This window comes from Delphinapterus leucas, chromosome 20 (genome assembly GCF_059928025.1).
Source record: "Delphinapterus leucas isolate spDelLeu-1000000601 "Yukka" chromosome 20, BTC_Dleu_Yukka2, whole genome shotgun sequence".
Taxonomy (NCBI): domain Eukaryota; kingdom Metazoa; phylum Chordata; class Mammalia; order Artiodactyla; family Monodontidae; genus Delphinapterus; species Delphinapterus leucas.
In genome coordinates, this window is record NC_143148.1 from 33,372,072 (window position 1) to 33,390,439 (window position 18,368).

The 18,368-nt window shown below is 40.6% G+C and overlaps 2 protein-coding genes across 10 annotated transcripts in view; one reads left to right on the forward strand and one right to left on the reverse strand.

Moving 5' to 3' along the window:
• PSME3IP1 (proteasome activator subunit 3 interacting protein 1) overlaps window positions 1-2,144 on the reverse strand; it is a 41,593-nt gene extending 39,449 nt beyond the window's left edge. For 2 of the 7 annotated variants that reach the window (XM_089903128.1, XM_089903130.1), the window contains exon 1: window positions 1,902-2,076. The gene's annotated coding sequence lies outside the window, so the exon portion shown is untranslated. The other 5 variants (XM_089903126.1, XM_089903125.1, XM_089903129.1 and 2 more) reach the window with 5 other exon arrangements.
• Window positions 2,145-2,381: 237 nt separating this feature from the next.
• Window positions 2,382-18,368, forward strand: part of RSPRY1 (ring finger and SPRY domain containing 1) — a 46,664-nt gene continuing 30,677 nt past the window's right edge. For 2 of the 3 annotated variants that reach the window (XM_022555875.2, XM_089903114.1), the window contains exons 1-2: window positions 2,382-2,506; window positions 16,447-16,951. In XM_022555875.2, coding sequence (XP_022411583.1) covers window positions 16,602-16,951 — 350 coding nt within the window. In that variant the 5' untranslated portion in view covers window positions 2,382-2,506; window positions 16,447-16,601. Of the gene's footprint in view, window positions 2,507-2,679; window positions 2,844-16,446; window positions 16,952-18,368 lie in introns of those variants that run through there. The other variant, XM_022555876.2, reaches the window with a different exon arrangement.

Sequence of the window (18,368 nt, forward strand, 5' to 3'; positions counted from 1 at the left end):
GACTCAAAGGAAATTCACATTCCCAAAGGAATTAACACATATAGATTACAAAACAACTATGCTTACCATGTTTAAAGAAATAAAAACCAAGCCTCAAAATTAATAGCAGAGAATAAGAAACTGTAAGACAGTGGCATGGCACATTTGAAAAGAAAAAAAAAAATAGAACTTCAGTAACTAAAACATGCAATAACTGAATTTAAGATTGCAACAGATGAGTTTAGTAACAGGTTAGAAGTAACCTATGAAAGAATTAATAAAGAAGAAATTATCCAGAATATAGTATAGAAAAATAAGAAGAGTAAGAGGCATAAAGAAGAGAGTGAAAAGGTCTATGTTAAATCAATAAAGAAGGAAGATAAACAACGGGGCAGAAGCAATACATGAATATAAAATGGCTGAGAATTTTACAGAACTAATGAAAGACACCAATCCACAAATTAATAAGTGTAATAAACACCAAACTGAACAGAAACAAATCCATAGTTGCATACATCATAATGAAAATGCAGAAAACCAAAGACAAGGACAAAATAATCTGTAAAACACATCCTATAGTAAAAAGTGACACAGATCATATTTGAGAATTAAGACAAAGCATGTACAAAAGGTGATCAACAGTGAGCACACTGAAATTGTTTAATTTAGCTGCCACGAAGACATAATTACACACAACTGAGTCTATGGCTAAACCATGCACTTAAATTACTTCATTTACCAGATACGTGGTTTTCAATTTCTGAAGCAGCAGCTTGATTCTAACCAAAACAGCAAGATTCTTAGAAGCTAAACACTGTTAACCAGGTAAATGGTATTGACATAATTCTTCCTTTCTTACAACCACGAAGAATTTCTCACCGGAGGCACCAAGACCTCAGGTGAGAAAGATAATTGGGTAGCCTCTGCTTTCAGACCCTTACAAATTGTTAACCTCGAGCTCTATTTGAAAGACTGTACAAGCTGCCTTTACCTCAGCTCAATTGCTTGTTATCAAAAAGGGGCCTACACACTAATTCCTCTCAAGTGTTTCAAAAGCAGTGCCTTCCAAACCATTTAACGGGGTCCTTGTTAACAAAGCAATAAGGCGCACAGCTGAATGAATTATCAACAAATCTTACCCAACAGCTGGTACACAATAGGTCATTGGGAATTCTCACCACCAGACCCGCACTTGGCTTCCTGGGTCCCACCCAACACCCCAGTCCGACTATCTAGGGTGGGGTCCGAGAATATGCATTTTAAAAGGGCCGCAGAAGCTCTTGTTTTCTACTAGTTTAAGAACCAGTGCTCTGAACGCGCACTCCCCCTTTCCCGCCATGCGCACTGACATTCACCTGGGCCAGCAACTCTCAAACAAGACGCTTCAACCCGCGCGCTCTTAGTTTCCTAAGTTTTCTGCAAAACCAGCACACCGGTTTGTTTTCCATTAGAAGAAAATGCACTGCACATCTACTGGTACATGGTACATAATAAATGTTTCTCCTCCTGCACTAATTCTGTGACTCAATCATTTCCAACCAGGCACCCCCCCACATCTCCCGAGTAGCCTGGAGCCGTTCCAAGACCTTTGGGATAGAGCCCGCTCCTCACCTGGAGCCTGGGTGGCCCCACCTGACAGAAAAGGTAGAGGGGAGCCGACTAGAGGCCCAAAGTCCCAGGACCCCTTGAAAGGGTCGGCATCTCCCTCCACAGGACCTGAAAGCATTCCCGCGGGCTCCCTCGGCTTCCCTCAGGCTGGGCCCCGCAAGCCCCAGTCCCCGGTGACTCAGAACACTGGGCGAGAGAGCGGACTGAGGGCAGACCTGGCCCTAAACCTCCCATCAAACGCAGCCCCTCACCTCCGGAGCGAGGAAGCCGGAGCCCAGGTCTCGCTGCCTGGCCAGGGCCCAGGCCGCACTCACCTACCAGCGTGCGGGAGGCGAGACCCCCTCACCTCGGCGACGCCCACCCCAAAACGCCACCGCAAGGGCCGCTCGCTCTTCAGGAAAAAGAAACAGAAAGAAAGTAAAAACAGAAAGAAAGCAAGAAAATAGCCTTTGCTTTTATATTTCTTTCGACCCTGCCGAGCTTCCTTTTCCTCACCGCCACAACAGAGCTCCGCCCCCCTTCCGGCAGCGTAACCCAATCCGCACCTCTCTTCCTCCGCAGGAGACAGATGGAAATCCGGGCCTTAGAAAGCCAGCGGGAGAGACTTGATTGGGCCATTCGCACTTCAGCAAGGGGATTGGCCAGCTCACTCCAGGGGGGCGGGCCGAGCGACGGTGTCACGTGACGTATTATCTGAAAGCTGATTGGCTTTCAGGAAGAGGGATTGCCACCGAGGAAGGGGCGTTCCCTAGGGGACTGAGGGAGGGCCTGGGCGGTACGAAGCGGGGGTGGGCCCAGCACGTAATGGCAGCGCCGTGGCCTCGCGTCCATCTTTACCGCTTTCTCGGACCTGTCACAAAGGAGTTGCGCCGTCGCCGCCGCCGCCTCCTCCCTCGGGTGGGCCCGGGAGCTGGAGAAAGTCAGTGCCGCAGCCCAGTCACGCTGCTCCGGGAAGCCCCTGGGGACGCAGAGCGGGGGGAATCCCAGGGCTGGGGACGTCCGTGAGGGAGGGGAACAGCCGCCCGAGTCTGCGGCGGAGAGACCGGACTGGGGCCGGGGGAGGTTCCGAGAAGGGGCCTGGGAGGGGGTGGCGTTGGGCAGAGCCCAGGAAACAGCCCGGAGGTCCTCCAGCGAGGCCCGTGCTGAAGACGCTCGGAGAGGTTTCTGGAAGCGGGTGTTCCCCCTTTAGGGGGTTCTTGACCGAGGAGGTTGTTGGGGATCGCCTTTCTGAGGAGGCCGCGGCTAAAGGGGCCCAGGTGAGAAGCAGGTAGCTCCTGGGAGGCTGCTGATATTTAGCAGTGCTCCTCAGGGGTGCCCAGGGTGGAGGAGGTAGGTGGGAGGACGTTTGGGGAGGGTTTCCTTTTGTGGAGTTTTGAGGTTTAGGTGGCACGAGTGGGAGGTAGACCATAGCCGGGGAAGCTTAGACGTGCCTTAGGGTCAAGAGACGCCTCAGAGAGAGAGGCTAGGAGTTGGGAGCCAGAGCTAGCGGGTTCTACCTCGGAGGCCCCATGTGACAAATGGGTAAGGGCCTGGAGAGAGGGGATTTGCTGCGCGATTCCGGGAAGAAAAGACCCCCATCCATAGGAAAGCCTGGGTGGGGAATAGTGAGAGGGAAGCGGGAATGGCAAGCGTTTTCCTCTCAAACACAGGATTCAGCCGCTTCTGGGTATAGTGCAGGTGGAGTGGGGGAAGTCCGTCCCACCAACACGCCCTGCGTGACTCTAGATCAGGCTTTTGTTCTACCTGCTACCTCAGTTTCCCTGTCTTTGGGGGCGGAGGTAGAGGCAGAAATGGTCCACTGAGACTCTGGCGTTCTATCCTGTATAGCTGTCTGAATGAGGTTGCTCCCCCTGGAGTGTTGTACTTTGAACTTCTAAAGGTTAGAAGTGTCTATTTAACTGACTGAATAGAGTCCCTTGGTTGTCCAGGCCCCTTACCTACCATCTCCTCCTCCTTAACCTCCTTGGGTCTCTTCTGTAAAATAACACAGTGTGTGAAAGTACTTTACAGACTACAAGCTGTGTGGAAGTAAAGTCCTGTGATTCTACCATCAAAGGGGTTGCTGTTGAGAAATGAAAGTGAAGGCACTTTCTAAACTGTAAAGCAGTATGTAGATGTAAGGGATTAGCATTTAATACACTTGTTGATCACCTATGGAGTGCTGGAAGCCATATTGTACCGAAAGCTTCAAGGTTTACAGCTTTGTAGGTCATATAATTTTAAACCCATGATTTCAACCCCTGCTTAGATGGGGGTAGAGGGATTTCCAGTTTTGCTCCCAGAGTTTTAATTTACTTTGAACTTCTGATGGTACTGGCAGAAGATAGCCCTATGATATAATCTTTTCCTTCGGGAATTTTTTTTTCTGACAGCTGAAATTTTCTTGTAGGTAATTTGATCTCAATATTGTAAACTACCTCCCATTTTCCCATATATACGTATTTGTGGCCTTTGGATGTCTACAGGTAGTGAATATCATGTTTCCTCCCTCAGTTGTGATTTTATAAATGAGACCTCCTCTTTTTTCCATGAATACTATGCCTTCCTGTAGTAGCCCCAAACTATAGATTATGAGGCACATTAGCTATTGCTTTTATATTTCTCTTCCACAGTGGTTTTTTCTACTTTTCACCATATATAGTTTGCATTTCCTGGGGTGACATCTTGCCTAGTAGCTCCCTCTGTGAGGGTATACGTACTGTGCCCATGTCTGACATTTTCCTAATTTTTGTTTAGTTGTATTTGTTAGAGCTGGTTTAACAAATATTTAGTAATTTGTGATTTTTGAAGTTTTTTTTTAAAAAACAAAAAGCCGACTTGAACTTCCTGTTTTTCTAATCTTATGTTCCATGAGTCTTTTTTGAAAAAATCACTGTGGTGATTTTGTGAGCTTTCTGGTTCCCAGGGTACATGTCGTCCAGACCTACTGCTTAAGGTCTGTGTCCTGCTTTTGCTGTTTTCATTATTTCTGTACTCCATGACTATTTTTACGTTATTGACTATAGGAAGTGTTCCAGCATACTCTATGTGGACTTTTTCTGCTTTGTCAGCAAAATAACTTTCCAGTTAGTAAATTGGCCAAGAATCAAGAGAAAATAAAAACTTAGCATTTTATGTAGTAGTATGCTATTCTGTAGTGAATAGGGGAAAACAACAACTTTGAAGTATGTTTTGGCAAGAGTATAATAAAAAAAAAAAGCATTGTGTGTTCCTAAAGTGAATTTATTACAGTCTGTTTCAACTCATGAGCTTAATTCAGTCTATCAGGAATTGCCTATGCTTTTCCTAATAGTGAAGTAATTTGTTATAATGAAATGAGAAGTCATTTTGCATTCTTTAAAATACAACTCTCTTGGACAATCTAGTACCCATATAGTTTGAAAAGTATTAGGAATTCTTGAGATGGTAATCGCTATCACGCTACTGTTTTTTTAAATTAATATTTTTTTTGGCTGTGTTGGGTTTTCGTTGCTGCGTGCAGTCTTTTCTCTCTTAATTGTGGCAAGCGGGGGCTACTCTTCATTGCAGGGTGTGGGCTTCTCATTGAGGTGGCTTCTCTTGCTGTGGAGCACAGGCTCTAGGCACGCGGGCTTCAGTAGTTGTGGCACGCGGGCTCTAGAGCACAGGCTCAGTAGTTGTGGCACGCAGGCTTAGTTGCTCCGCGGCATGTGGGATCTTCCCGGACCAGGGATCGAACCTGTGTCCCCTGCATCCGCAGGTGGATTCTTAACCACTGCACCACCAGGGAAGTCTCACTATTATGCTACTTTAAATTGGAAATTTTCTGTTTTGTGGTGGGATTCTTGTAAAGTAGGATGTGACCGTCACAGGGTTGCAAAAGTAAGTGAAAAGTCATTAGGCATCACAGACAGGAACCGCGGTAGAACAATGGTAATCTATTTCAAAAGAGTTATGGCCGGGGAAGGGTGGGTAGTAAAGTATCTATTTAGCTTCTCTTCAAATATTTTTCAAGGCATTTACCATTGAATTTGGATAGTTTTTTCCTGGTATGCAAGTTAGAAAATTGAAGAACAGAACAGTTATGAAGTAGTAAATGCCATAACTTGGGCCACCAGTTTAGGAGGAGACTTTCACAACTTTTAGGAATGCAAAAAAGTGAATATGTGCCCTTTGGTTTATCTGTTCAATAAGTTGGCTTTTGATATAGTTTTCTTGCCAACCTTTATGATTAGAAAAAAAGTACATATTTGTTATATTTTACTCTCAGTGTCCATTCCAAAAGGGAATGCTTGCTGGTTCAGTATGTAAAAGCATGTTTAACTGTAGATAACTATGATATATACAAGGCTAAATGAGATAAAGTTATCTAATAAATAGTGATAAGCTCTTAGAGAATATTCCCCTTTCTCCCTCTCTAAGCTTTTGAAAACTAAGAATGCATTTGAGACAGCAAAGGATTGATGCACTCCTTAAGTTTGTTAAGGAATGAACCCTGTATGTAGCTTTCTTATTGCTTGAAATTATAGTTTCCAAGCATAATTTCATGTATGTATATATACATCAAGTAGAAGGTTTTGAAATACCTTACTTGGCAGGTTTATTATTACCTCAGCTTAATGTTTCAGTGTTAGTTTTTTTTTCTTACCCCTTCTACCTCCTGAAGAATTAAGTTTCCTCATCTGTGCTCCTTTAATGCAATGATTCTCAAAGTATGGCTCCTACCTGGCCCCTCTCCTTTTTTTCAATTCTTATTGCTTCATAGTTGTTCATACCTACCTATGCCTAAAGGCTACTTATTAATAACCTGCCAAGTAAATTATTAAGGAGTACTAAAACATAATATTCATAAACTAAAACTAGCACAACATTAGAGTTTACTGTTATCTCTAATACCTTTTTCTCCCAGGAAGCACTGTCATGGGAAACTTGGCACCAATGCAAAGCTTCTTACATGTCATATGCAGAATGGGGATTCCTACAATATTCAGGAAGGGATGATGCTTATTTGGGATGCATCATCAGTATTGTCTCAAATTGATCTCGGTTTTTCATCGTGTTTCCTCTTTATTTTTCATTAGAGTTACTGTTAGCTTCATCTTTATCAATTTAATTTATGGACTTTCAGTTAACTTTCATTGTGTGGTCAGGGATATTTGTACCAACAATATTTTGGCTTATTTAAGACATGAATGTGTTGCAGTGCAAATATAAATCCTTCATTCCTCTTTTGCTAATGCTGATTTATACAGTCACCTAAAAACTTGCTCCCATGGAGATACTTGAATGTTACTAAGTTCCTTTTCCACTGGAAGAATGGGGGAACGAGAGGCCTCCTCCTAGTGAACCTGACACTATATGCATGGGCTTCTGTGGCAGGTGCTATATTATGGGTTGGGCACTCTGTGTTGTCTGTCCTTCGTCCCTTTAAGAAGAGCACAAGGGACCTTTTTTCATCTTTGCTCTGTGCCTGGCATATAAGCATTAGATTCATATTTATTGAGTGATGTTGTCTCAGCTTCTCAAAGAGATAAATATTTTTTTTACAGATTTTTTAAACATTTTTATTGGAGTATAATTGCTTTACAATGGTGTGTTAGTTTCTGCTTTATAACAGACTGAATCAGTTATACATATACATATATCCCCTTTACAGATTTTAGAATAAACTCACTTAAAATGCTTATTGAATACCTGTTAGGTTCTGGTAGGTATACAGTCGAGAGTGCAATTGAGTGTTTTCAGACACCACTTTAAGTGGATCTCATTAAGGAAAGTGTTGCTATTCATACTGTTTACATGTTTTGTTTGCTTTTCTTAATAGCAAAGAGTTTCCTATAACAGAAAAGTCCTTTTCCTTCAGATTTGTTAATCATGTATGTGTTTGAATGACACATCTATATTATTTCCTGTTATTTGGTCTCCTGGAGGTGAAAATCCCAAACAGCATGGAGTATTACATTTGTTTTTCTCCTCTGTATGGTAGCCATCATTAGCACTTACCTCAGTTCTTCCTTAGCATTTCCTTTTTGGGTCCAAGGCAAATTTTTCAAACTTTGAGACCAGACAGGGATTATTCATTTCTCTCTTTTTTTTTTTCCCCTCTCTTTTTTTACTGTTATTTGCTTCTGGAAATCCCTTACTCTGTCCTAGCCATAAATACTCCTTCTCTAACAATTCAACCAGAAAAATTATCTACTTTTACCTCAAAGATGTACTTTCTTAAACCAACCTCAGTGCATAAGAGAAATATCAGAATCATTCAGTGCTTTTCCCAGACAACTTGAAGGTTACAATGCAGGGGATAAGAATACTCTATGTGACTTAAACCTCAAGTGCCCAGTGCCACTGCAGACAGTTTTGGACACCTGGATGACATGTAAAAATATCTTATCAGAGCTGCCTTTCCTTTTGGGGCAAAAGTGAAGTTCCAACCAAATATTTCACAATCTTTCACTTCCCTTTCCCCTGAATATCAGATACCTTAGAGTCTAGAGACAAAAAATGCTCTTGTTAAAATGTCTTTAGGTGGTTTCTGTTTCAACTGGCAAGTGTACTCTTGATATACAATACACCTTTCTTATCTACTTTGCTACCAAAGAATCTTGTTGCCCTCCAAGTTTTCCCCATTTAAATACAAGAAAATTGTGGTCATTGGGGCGTCCTGCAGGATATTTTAAAAGCAAATATATTTCTGGGTAAGTTTCCCTATCTTGATAGGGTTTGAGTTATACAGGTATACGCACTAGACAAAGTTCAGCACATACATGCTTAAGACCTGTACATTTCATTACATATAAATGTAACCTCAAAACATATTGAAGTCCAGTTAGTGATATGCATACTGAATTTTTTAGGGGGAAGTATACTGATGCCTTTGAAATGCATCAAAAAAAATAGGTGGATTGATGATGGGTAGAGATGTGATAAAGCAAGTATAGTAAAATGTAAATGGTAGAATCTAGGTGCTGGGTATATAGGTGTTCACTGTAAAATTCACCTTTGCTATATGTTTGAAATTTTTCATAATAAAATGTCCGAGGGGCATAGTGAACACTAGAAGCTATCACTTGTAATGCATTCACTGTCTTAGGGGAAAAATCCAAAACATTTTCTAAAGAGAGAAAATAATTAATATTTCCAGTGTATTATATATTGTTATTGTTCATGCTATACAATTTAGCCTTCGGGTGGTGGATTGGAAAAAAGTCCTGCATCCACTGTTTTGGAACAATGAGGTAAAGATGACAGCAATAGTAATTTTATGCCCAAAGTTTGGTTTTTCTTCCTATGGTCATTCATTTAACCAGCCTCTCCTGTCTTGGCAGCACAATCCTGAAGTCTTATTTTCAGAGAAAAGAAAGTATTCTTAAAGTCACTGAGCTGTATTATGATTGAATGAAAGCAAATATTTGAAGAGATGAATCATTGATTCCTGGACCATTTGTTAGAGAGGGTTAGGCCATTTGGCAGATATCTCTGTGGTGAGCTGTTTATGATGGTAGAGAGGTCTGTGTTTTTTGAACCAGACCTCACTCCTTTAACACTAAACTTACTGAGAGCCCAAGTTTGTTTTTTCCCCCTCTCAGAGCGGCTTTAAAACATATAAAATGTAAAATTAATAAATCATAAATGATATAGAAATGGAAAGAATAGTCTTTATTTTCTTTTTTCAAAGGGGGAGGATAAAAATAAATAATACTACACTTCAGAGAAGTAGATTTGCAAAGGAAATGTTTGTAATTATGCCCTTTTAGCAAAATAGTCATGAACAGTGTAATGATTTAAAAAGCATTACCATTTAGATGGTAAGAAAAGTATTTCTTTTTTTAAAATAAATTTATTTATTTTTATTTATTTATTATTTTTGGCTGTGTTGGGTCTTCGTTGCTGCCCACAGACTTTCTCTAGTTGCGGCGAGCGGGGGCTACTCTTCGTTGTGGGGCGCGGCTTCTCGTTGAGGAGCACAGGCTCTAGGCGCCCGGGCTTCAGTAGTTGTGGCTCGCGGGCTCTAGAACGCAGGCTCAGTAGTTGTGGCACACGAGCTTAGTTACTCTGCAGCATGTGGGATCTTCGTGGACCAGGGCTCGAACCCTTGTCCGCTGCATTGGCAGGTGGATTCTTAACCACTGTGCCACCAGGGAAGCCCAAGAAAAATATTTCTACTAAGCAATGGCATCCAGTGGTATCACTATCATGAAATCAGTTGATGATTGCCACAGCTGCAAATCTGATAATTGTATATATTTAAATGATGTGACTAGCTTTTTTTTTTGGTTTCAAAACTGACTTGACCATCTAATGCTAAGTAGTCTTCAAACTTAAGGTGAAGTACATAGGTATTACAAATGTGTTGCCTTTACATAATCTCTAGTCTTACTCATTTTCCATTCCATTCTGTCTGTCAACCCTTGGATAACATTACCCATAAGCAGGGTACCGTCTAGGTCCAGTATGATGCTTCATAGGATGGATGTGGTGGGAAATACAGGGAGCTGTTTCATTGTGTTAGTATGTACTGTACATGATCACTAATGGATGTAAATGTTGCCTAATGGTTATTTTGGCTAACCTCTCCAAAAGACTATGTTCAAAGATAGTCTCAGTTCATTTTTCTGGAAAAGGAGATTAACTTTTTAGACCCCAGAAGAATCACCCTTTAGTGTTTCAATTTGTCCCTTCATTCAGTCAGGAAGTCCTGCCTATGGTGCCAGTTTCTGTGTTGGGTTCTGTAGCACAGTGATTTCCAGACCTGGCCACCATCAGAATCACCTGGGGAGCTTTTAAGGAAACACTTGCTTGGGCCACATCCTAGAAATTCAGATGCTGGCTATTTGGAGTAGAATGAGGAATTTGGATTTTAAGAAGTACCTAAGTGACTCTAATGCCCATCACCTTTGGGATTATTAAGCTACAATCTTTGCCAAGGTTCTTTGTCTAAAAGTATAGATAAGTAAAAATTATTTCAGTACAGGGTAGACGAGTTCTATAAAAGATGAGTTTGTTAGTTATCTTAGTGCTCTTAATTAAGACAGATCTGATTCCAGAGCCCCCACCTCCCAGATTATCTGGTTACTTCTGATTAGCTACCTGCTCATTTTATAATATCTTGCATTTTGGGATCCATTTTACATGTTGGGCACTGTGCCATGTATTTTACACGTACTATTTCATTTAATCCTCATAGAACTACTATGAGGTGTAAGAACTATTACTATCTCCATGTTTTTTGTTTTTTTTTTAAATTTATTTATTTATTTATTTTTGCCTGTGTTGGGTCTTCGTTACTGCGTGCGGGCTTTCTCTAGTTGTGGTGAGCGGGGGCTGCTCTTCATTGTGGTGCGTGGGTTTCGCATTGCAGTGCTTGTTGCAGAGCTCAGGCTCTAGGTGCACAGGCTTTAGTAGTTGTGGCGCACAGGCTTAGTTGCTCCGCGGCACGTGGGATCATCATGGACCAGGGCTCGAACCCATGTCCCCTGCGTTGGCAGGCGGATTCCTAACCACTGCGTCACCAGGGAAGCCCTCCATGTTTTAAAGTGTGTCAGTAGTCAGGATAATTAGAATGCATATTTGGAAATATTGCAGGGCTGAGACCTGTGCCCAAACTGTGTGACTGCAAAGCCAGTGCCCTTGTACTGTAGGTGGCCTCTGGCATCCTGTACAAGATCTGTACATTGAATGTTACTGTCTTAAAACAATGGTCTTTGGAAAGTGGGCCACATAATGCTTTTTGGAATGAGATAAAATGAAGCTGTCTAAAGTGTAATTGTTTAGCTTCACTACCCAGTCTTTTGCCTAAGGTATTCACAATTTAGTCTCTGAGAAGTGTCATAAGTGACAGCCATTTCCAGATGAAAAGCTATACATTTTTTAGTGCTGAATAAATCTGAAAGATCATACGCTTTGTTCACTTATTTGTCCTGCTTTTGGCTGTTACCCTCAAGAGTACTCTGTATGCTCATTTCAGAAAAAAATTAAAGATAACAGCTCTTATTTTTTCCTTGTATGTTTCATAGTCTTTGCTTTGAAATGCCTCCTGGCTTCTCCCCCCTAATTAACTTATTTATACCTGGTCTTTACAGATAGTCCTTAAAAAAGAGTCTTTGGTTTTAAAATATTGAAAATACTTGTATTTTTTTACTCCATTTCCTTCTCTGACAAATTTTGTAGTTGACATCATTTTCTAGGTCATTTAAGGAAAATGACTCTTTTGGAAAAAATTGACCTGAACTATACTTGAGTTCAATTTGGAAACAGAAAAAAAACAAAAACAAAACAAAACAAAAAAAAACCCACTACATTTAATTCTCCTCACCTCCAAATTAGTCAGATTTTTAGAAATACCTGTATTATTGGATATCTTCCATTTGCTTTGAAATATACTAAATGGAAATCTGCATGGATTTAATTATTCTACATTCAGTTTAAATAAGCCTTAGCAAAAATATTTGGATAGAATAAAGTTTAAGAATTTGATGAGGACAAGGGGAGGGGGGAAGGGTAAGCTGGGACAAAGAGAGAGTGGCATGGACATATATACACTACCAAGTGTAAAATAGATAGCTAGTGGGAAGCAGCTGCATAGCACAGGGAGATCAGCTCGGTGCTTTGTGACCACTTAGAGGGGTGGGATAGGGATGGGTGGGAGGGAGACGCAAGAGGGAGGAGATACGGGGATATATGTACACATATAGCTGATTCACTTTGTTATACAGCAGAAACTAATATACCATTGTAAAGCAATTATACTCCAATAAAGATGTTTTAAAAAAAAAGAATTTGAGATCCAACAAACTTCCTTCCTTCCTTCCTTTCTTTCTTTCTTTCTTTTGTATTTATATTTTAATTAAAAAATTTCATCCATTTGGAATTTTCAAATATGGCTTGTGATAGGAACCTCATTCCCCTTACATGGATAGTTAGTTGTATCCTAACAGATCATGTATATATCATGACTCACACTTTTCCACTGGTTTTTCAATGTCTGTAAACTTATTTTTAACCCACTGTTTTCCTCACAGTCACTCCCAACATTGTTTCTTGTTAGTTATTCTAAATAGCTCTACAAGTGTTAGCATTAAACTGTAACTTTATAGGATCCCCTGTTCTCTCCCCTTCAGGGCTTTGTTTTCTGAGACTTGATCTCACCTTGACATCCTCAAATCATTGCCGATATTTTTACTACCTGATTTGTCTCCCTTCCTCAGGTATGCCTTCTCCAATTTAATGTGTCATGTTGGATTGAATCTACTGTTTGCATGTCATGTCCATCCCAACTTCCATACTGATTGCATGGAAAGGTTCTGGAGCTTTAGAGAAGCCAGTGGAATTCCCTCCTGCTCTGATAACATTGAGAGCACCTCCCCAGAAGACAGAGCGTTCATTCCCAAGTAGAGTTCCCTTGTATCAAATCTTGGACCACTACATTCTGCCATCCACAAAGTATTAGCTGGCTTAGCCACAGACGTTTATAGACTATTGGTTAAGAAACTATGTTAATCCAGAGTATGGATTTCTGTACAGCCTTAAACGGAATGAGGTCGTTTTATATATACTGGTATAGAAAGATGTTAAGGGGGGAAAAGCAAATCATAGAAAATATGGTGATGTTCTAATTAATTTTTTTAAAGCCAATTTGTAAGTACATAATAATAGGTGTGGAAACAGATTCATGAAGCTTTTAGCAGGGGTTACCTCTGGGAAGGGAATGGGCTATGAAGAAAGCCTTTCAGAAAAGAGCAAAAGACCTTTGCAGCATTTAGGTCTTAAAACGAACATGTATTCACTTTTTATGTTTTTTGGTTTTGTTTATTTGTTTGGGCCGCATTTCGGCATGTGGGGTCTTAGTTCGCTGACCAGAGATTGAACCTGTGCCCCCTGCAGTGGAAGCACAGAGTCTTAGCCACTGGACCACCAGTGAATTCCCTCTCACTTTTTATTTTTTAAAAATCACCAAATGTAAAATAGCTAGTGGGAAGCAGCCGCATAGCACAGGGAGATCAGCTCAGTGCTTTGTAACCACCTAGAGGTGGGATAGGGAGGGTGGGAGGGAGACGCAAGAGGGAGGAGATAGGGGGATATATTTATATGTATAGCTGATTCACTTTGTTATAAAGCAGAAACTAACACCATTGTAAAGCAATTATACTCCAATAAAGATGTTAAAAAAAATCAATGGATGTTGTAAAGCAACTATACTCCAATAAAAATTAATTTTAAAAAATCAATGGATGAAAAAATTTTAATCTAATAATTTAAGATTTCAAGGAAGTGACATTAGCTAAGCTACTGCCCAGTGGCAGGCCTGCCAGAAACCTTGGATTCTTACCTCCTGTCATCCAAATTGTTCCAGCAGTGCCTCCTCTGTGAACTTTCTTGTGAGAAGGGCCAACGCATCACTTTTTAACTTTAACCTAATGTTTGCTGTCTGAGATTTTACCACTTCTTTTTTTTTTTTAATTTTATTTGGTTGTGCTGGGTCTTAGTTGCAGCTCTCAGGCTCCTTAGTTGTGGCATGCGAACTCTTAGATGCAGCATGCATGTGGGATCTAGTTCCCTGACCAGAGATTGAACCCGAGCCCCTTGCATTGGGAGCACGGAGTCTTATCCACTGTACCACCAGGGAAGTTCCAAAGCATCACTTCTTAAATGTTGCTTTTTGGTCTTTCTCAGAAACCAGCATAATTTATAAGATCAACAGAAATTTATACCAAGGACCCTTTAAAAGAGTTATTTCTGATTTCTGTCTCCTTTTAAGCATTGAAATCTCTTGGTTATCTACCCTCTGGAGGGAATTATATACCCTGGTCCCTGCAGTGATGGGAATGGTATGGTATTACTTCCACTCTTTGCTGTTTTAGAATGTGTTCTCTTTCATTTATTTATTTATTTTTAATTTATTTGTGGCTGTGCCACACGGCTTGCAGGATCTCAGTCCCCCAACCAGGGATTGAACCTGGACCGGGGATTGAACCCGGGCCACAGCAGTGAAAGCGCTGAATCCTAACCACTAGACCACCAGGGAATTTCCACTGTGTTCTCTTTTAAAAGGTTATTTTCAGCTGAGTCCCTGCGTCATATTCCTACCTATACTTCAGTCACATCCTTTAAAGTACAACCTCCAAATTTTGAACACAGCCTGACTATGTTGGGAGAACCAGGAACATCTGTCATATTGCTTGGCTCAGCCATTGCTGTCTTGGTAGTCTGGAGGGAGATAATGTCTATCCATTGCCTCTCCTCTCTCCTCTTCTTCCCTCCCTCCCTTACCCTGTCCCTCCCCCTCTCTACATATTAGATTAGATTAAATATTATATATATATTTTTCCCTTCCATTTTTCCCCTATGAGCAGTAATTAGACTGGGCAAATATTAAAAGAATTTACTACAAATCTGTCCAAAATAACAGAAATAAGTTTTCTCTTGCTTCTGATCCCACTAAATTATTTTATTTATATCTATTTCTGAGCCAGTGCTCAAGATATGAGGATGTAATTATAAATAGCCAAATGTTGAGTAGAGACTACCAGTGTCTAATCCTTATGTAACAGTCTCTAATCCTTATGTGTCTGTTTGTGTCCTTATGGGTCCTAGTCTTCAGGTCTCAACATGATTTTTTACTTTTTGCTACCAGCCCCACATTAGTCTCCTGCTTCCAAATCTTTACTTCTTTTTACATGTAACCAGATTTCCTCAGCTTAATGAAGAGCTGGCTCTATCATTAGGCTTTTTTTTTTTTTTTTTTATGATAAACATGCTGTGTGGGATGAGAATGGCCATCCACAAATTCCTGGAGGGTGGGGACTGTATCTTGTTCATCTTTATTCTGCCAGTGCCAGCCTGGTGCCTGATATGAGGTGCTCAGACAAAGATCATTGGTGCATCCCTGTTCTTAACTTTGTAGCAGTTGTGTGCAACAAACTTATCATTGTGAAAATGTAACCTTGTGATATATATTTACCTTCCCCAAAACAGAGTCTTGCTTACATAACAGAAAAACTTTGTAACTACTTATATGATTTCTTAAATTCTCAAGTGTCTCCAAATGGGAAATCTATGCAGTTTGGGCAATTTAAACAGAACACTCTGGGCTTCCCTGGTGGCACAGTGGTTGAGAGTCCGCCTGCCGATGCAGGGGACACGGGTTTGTGCCCCGGTCCGGGAAGATCCCACGTGCCACGGAGCGGCTGGGCCCGTGAGCCATGGCCGCTGAGCCTGCGTGTCCGGAGCCTGTGCTCCGCAACGGGAGAGGCCACAACAGTGAGAGGCCTGCGTACCGCAAAAAAAAGAAAAACAGAACACTCTATCCTTTTATTATTCTTGTTATAATGTGGGTGCTATCACGTTGGTATCATAACTTTTTTTTTCTGTCCTTTTTTTAAACTTTATTTTATTTTGGAGTATAGCAGATCAACAACATTGTTACCGTTTCAGGTGTACAGCAAAGCGACTCAGCCATACATATACATGTAGCCATCCTTCCCCATATAGACAAACATCTGTAATTAGATATTTTTATTTGAAACATATTAAAATTTCTCATACACTTAAATTAAGAAAGGAGACAATTTTTTTTAATCCACAAAAGGAGCCCTTAAAACAGTTGAACACATTCTTCTCTTGTATTTCTGTATCGATAGAGATTTTTTTTTTTAATCTATGGTAACTCCTGTGGTTTACAAGGATATAGTTTAGCAATCATCTTTATACTGTAATGATAGAAAGGAACCACTTTTTGTTAATTCTTATATAAAGACACCTCTTTGCGTCAGAAACCTATAAAAATAACCAAAGATGATTCTTCACTGTAATCCTAATATCTATAATATCAAACTAGGAAAGTTTGAGTAATTGAGTAGGTGAGAATCTTTTATTCATTTTCCATTTCATTTTTTCTTCTAGAACTGCCACTGGATGACCAGGATTCCTTGTAATTGATAATGTTGGAGATCAACTCTGCAACTTTCTTCAGCATTCAGTTGTTAAAAACAAATAGGATGCAGGTTCCTCAAATCCAGATTATGACAACAGTACTTGGAAAACTGAAAACTATCTAAATGATTATCTTTGGTTGGGCTGTGTTCTTAGCGAGCAGAAGCCTTGGCCAGGGTCTGCTGTTGACTCTTGAGGAGCACATAGCCCGCTTCCTGGGGACTAGAGGTGCCACTGCTACCATGGGTAATTCCTGTATCTGCCGAGACGACAGTGGAGCAGAAGACAGCGTTGACACCCAGCAGCAGCAGGCCGATAACAGTGCAGTACCCACTGCTGACATGAGGAGCCAACCCCGGGACCCTGTTCGGCCACCAAGGAGGGGCCGAGGACCTCACGAGCCAAGGAGAAAGAAACAAAATGTAGACGGACTAGTGCTGGACACACTGGCAGTCATACGGACTCTTGTAGATAAGTAAGTATCTGGCTCACGGTCACCTCCTGTCTAATGAAAAGCCTTCTGCCAGGAACCGTAACTTTTGGACTTCTTCCGTTCATTAGGATATATTCGCCAAGCCTTGTTGCTCATAGGGCAAGGGGAGAATATTTTATTTCTCCTCTGATGGCAGAGTAAATTATAAGGTTTGATGTTTTTACTTGCTAACATGTACACCGGTCGGGAAATGTGTAAACATTTCTGTAGCAGAAAAAACTATTTAAAGCTATGATCTTTATTGGGGAACGTAGTCAGTATGGAGTGAGTTTGTGTTGAAGTTACAAGAGGTAATGGTTTCACGAAGACTCACTCTTATCTTGCTTGACTATCTACTCCACTGACCAGAGATTCAAGATGAGTTGTTTTACCAAGAGCATAGCTGCATGCAACTTCCGTTGGCAGTGGAAGGACTTAAGTCAAGGAGCGTTTTCATCCTTCTCCCTCTTTTTTATCCCTTAGTTGGCCCTCTTAGATCCATTTGGGAAGCTTGTAAATTAAGAGAAACTGCAGGACACACCTGTACCTGTTTTGTTTTCCCCTCTGCTTTGTCTAAGTACGAAATCCCAGATTGAATAACAGTGAAATTAAAGGGCATTGTTCAAGTTGAAAAAAATATTTTAACTTAACCCTATAGCACAGTAGTTAGGAGTAAGTTTTAGAACCATGGTGGACAAAGGTTCAAATTCTAGGCCAGCCCCTTAACTAGCTACATGACATTGAGTAAATTACTTCTTTTAAGCCTCAGATTCCTCATCTATAAAAGGAGAATAATACCTTTCTTACAAGGATTATCATGATAAAATATATATAAAGCATCTAGTATGGTGCCTTGCATGTAACAATTGCTCAATAGAAGACAGTATTTTTTTAAAAGTTCTATCTGGGTTCTTTTTGCTTCAGGGTCAGCTAGTATTATATATTTAAGTATCTAAATATTTGATAATCACATTTATAAAAGCACAGTTTTGTTTATTCCTGAGAAAGTATAGCATAAAGCAAGGTATACCTGTGCATATTATTCTGAGGTATTTTTTTTTCCTCATAGAAATAAATTTATTTTGCATTATTTTTCTATCTGCCATAGAGCATGCTGGGGGAAGGTAGTTCTTACAAATATTCACCATAACCAATTCAGAAAGGCCTTCCTAAGTTTACTAAAACCTGCCTTTGAAGTAGTTCTGGTACCTGAATTAATTTAATGTAATCTTTATATGTGGGAAATATCTGTTGAATATAACTCTATGCCATTTACATCCTCTAAATTCAAGCAAGGGTCTAGAAGCTGTTATGTAAAGTTTCTTCACAGTGACATTTAAAACGTGCTGTGAAATTGTAATGAAAAGTTGTCCTTCCCAAATAAGGAAGTAAACCACAGCAGTGTTATTTAAGCCCATTG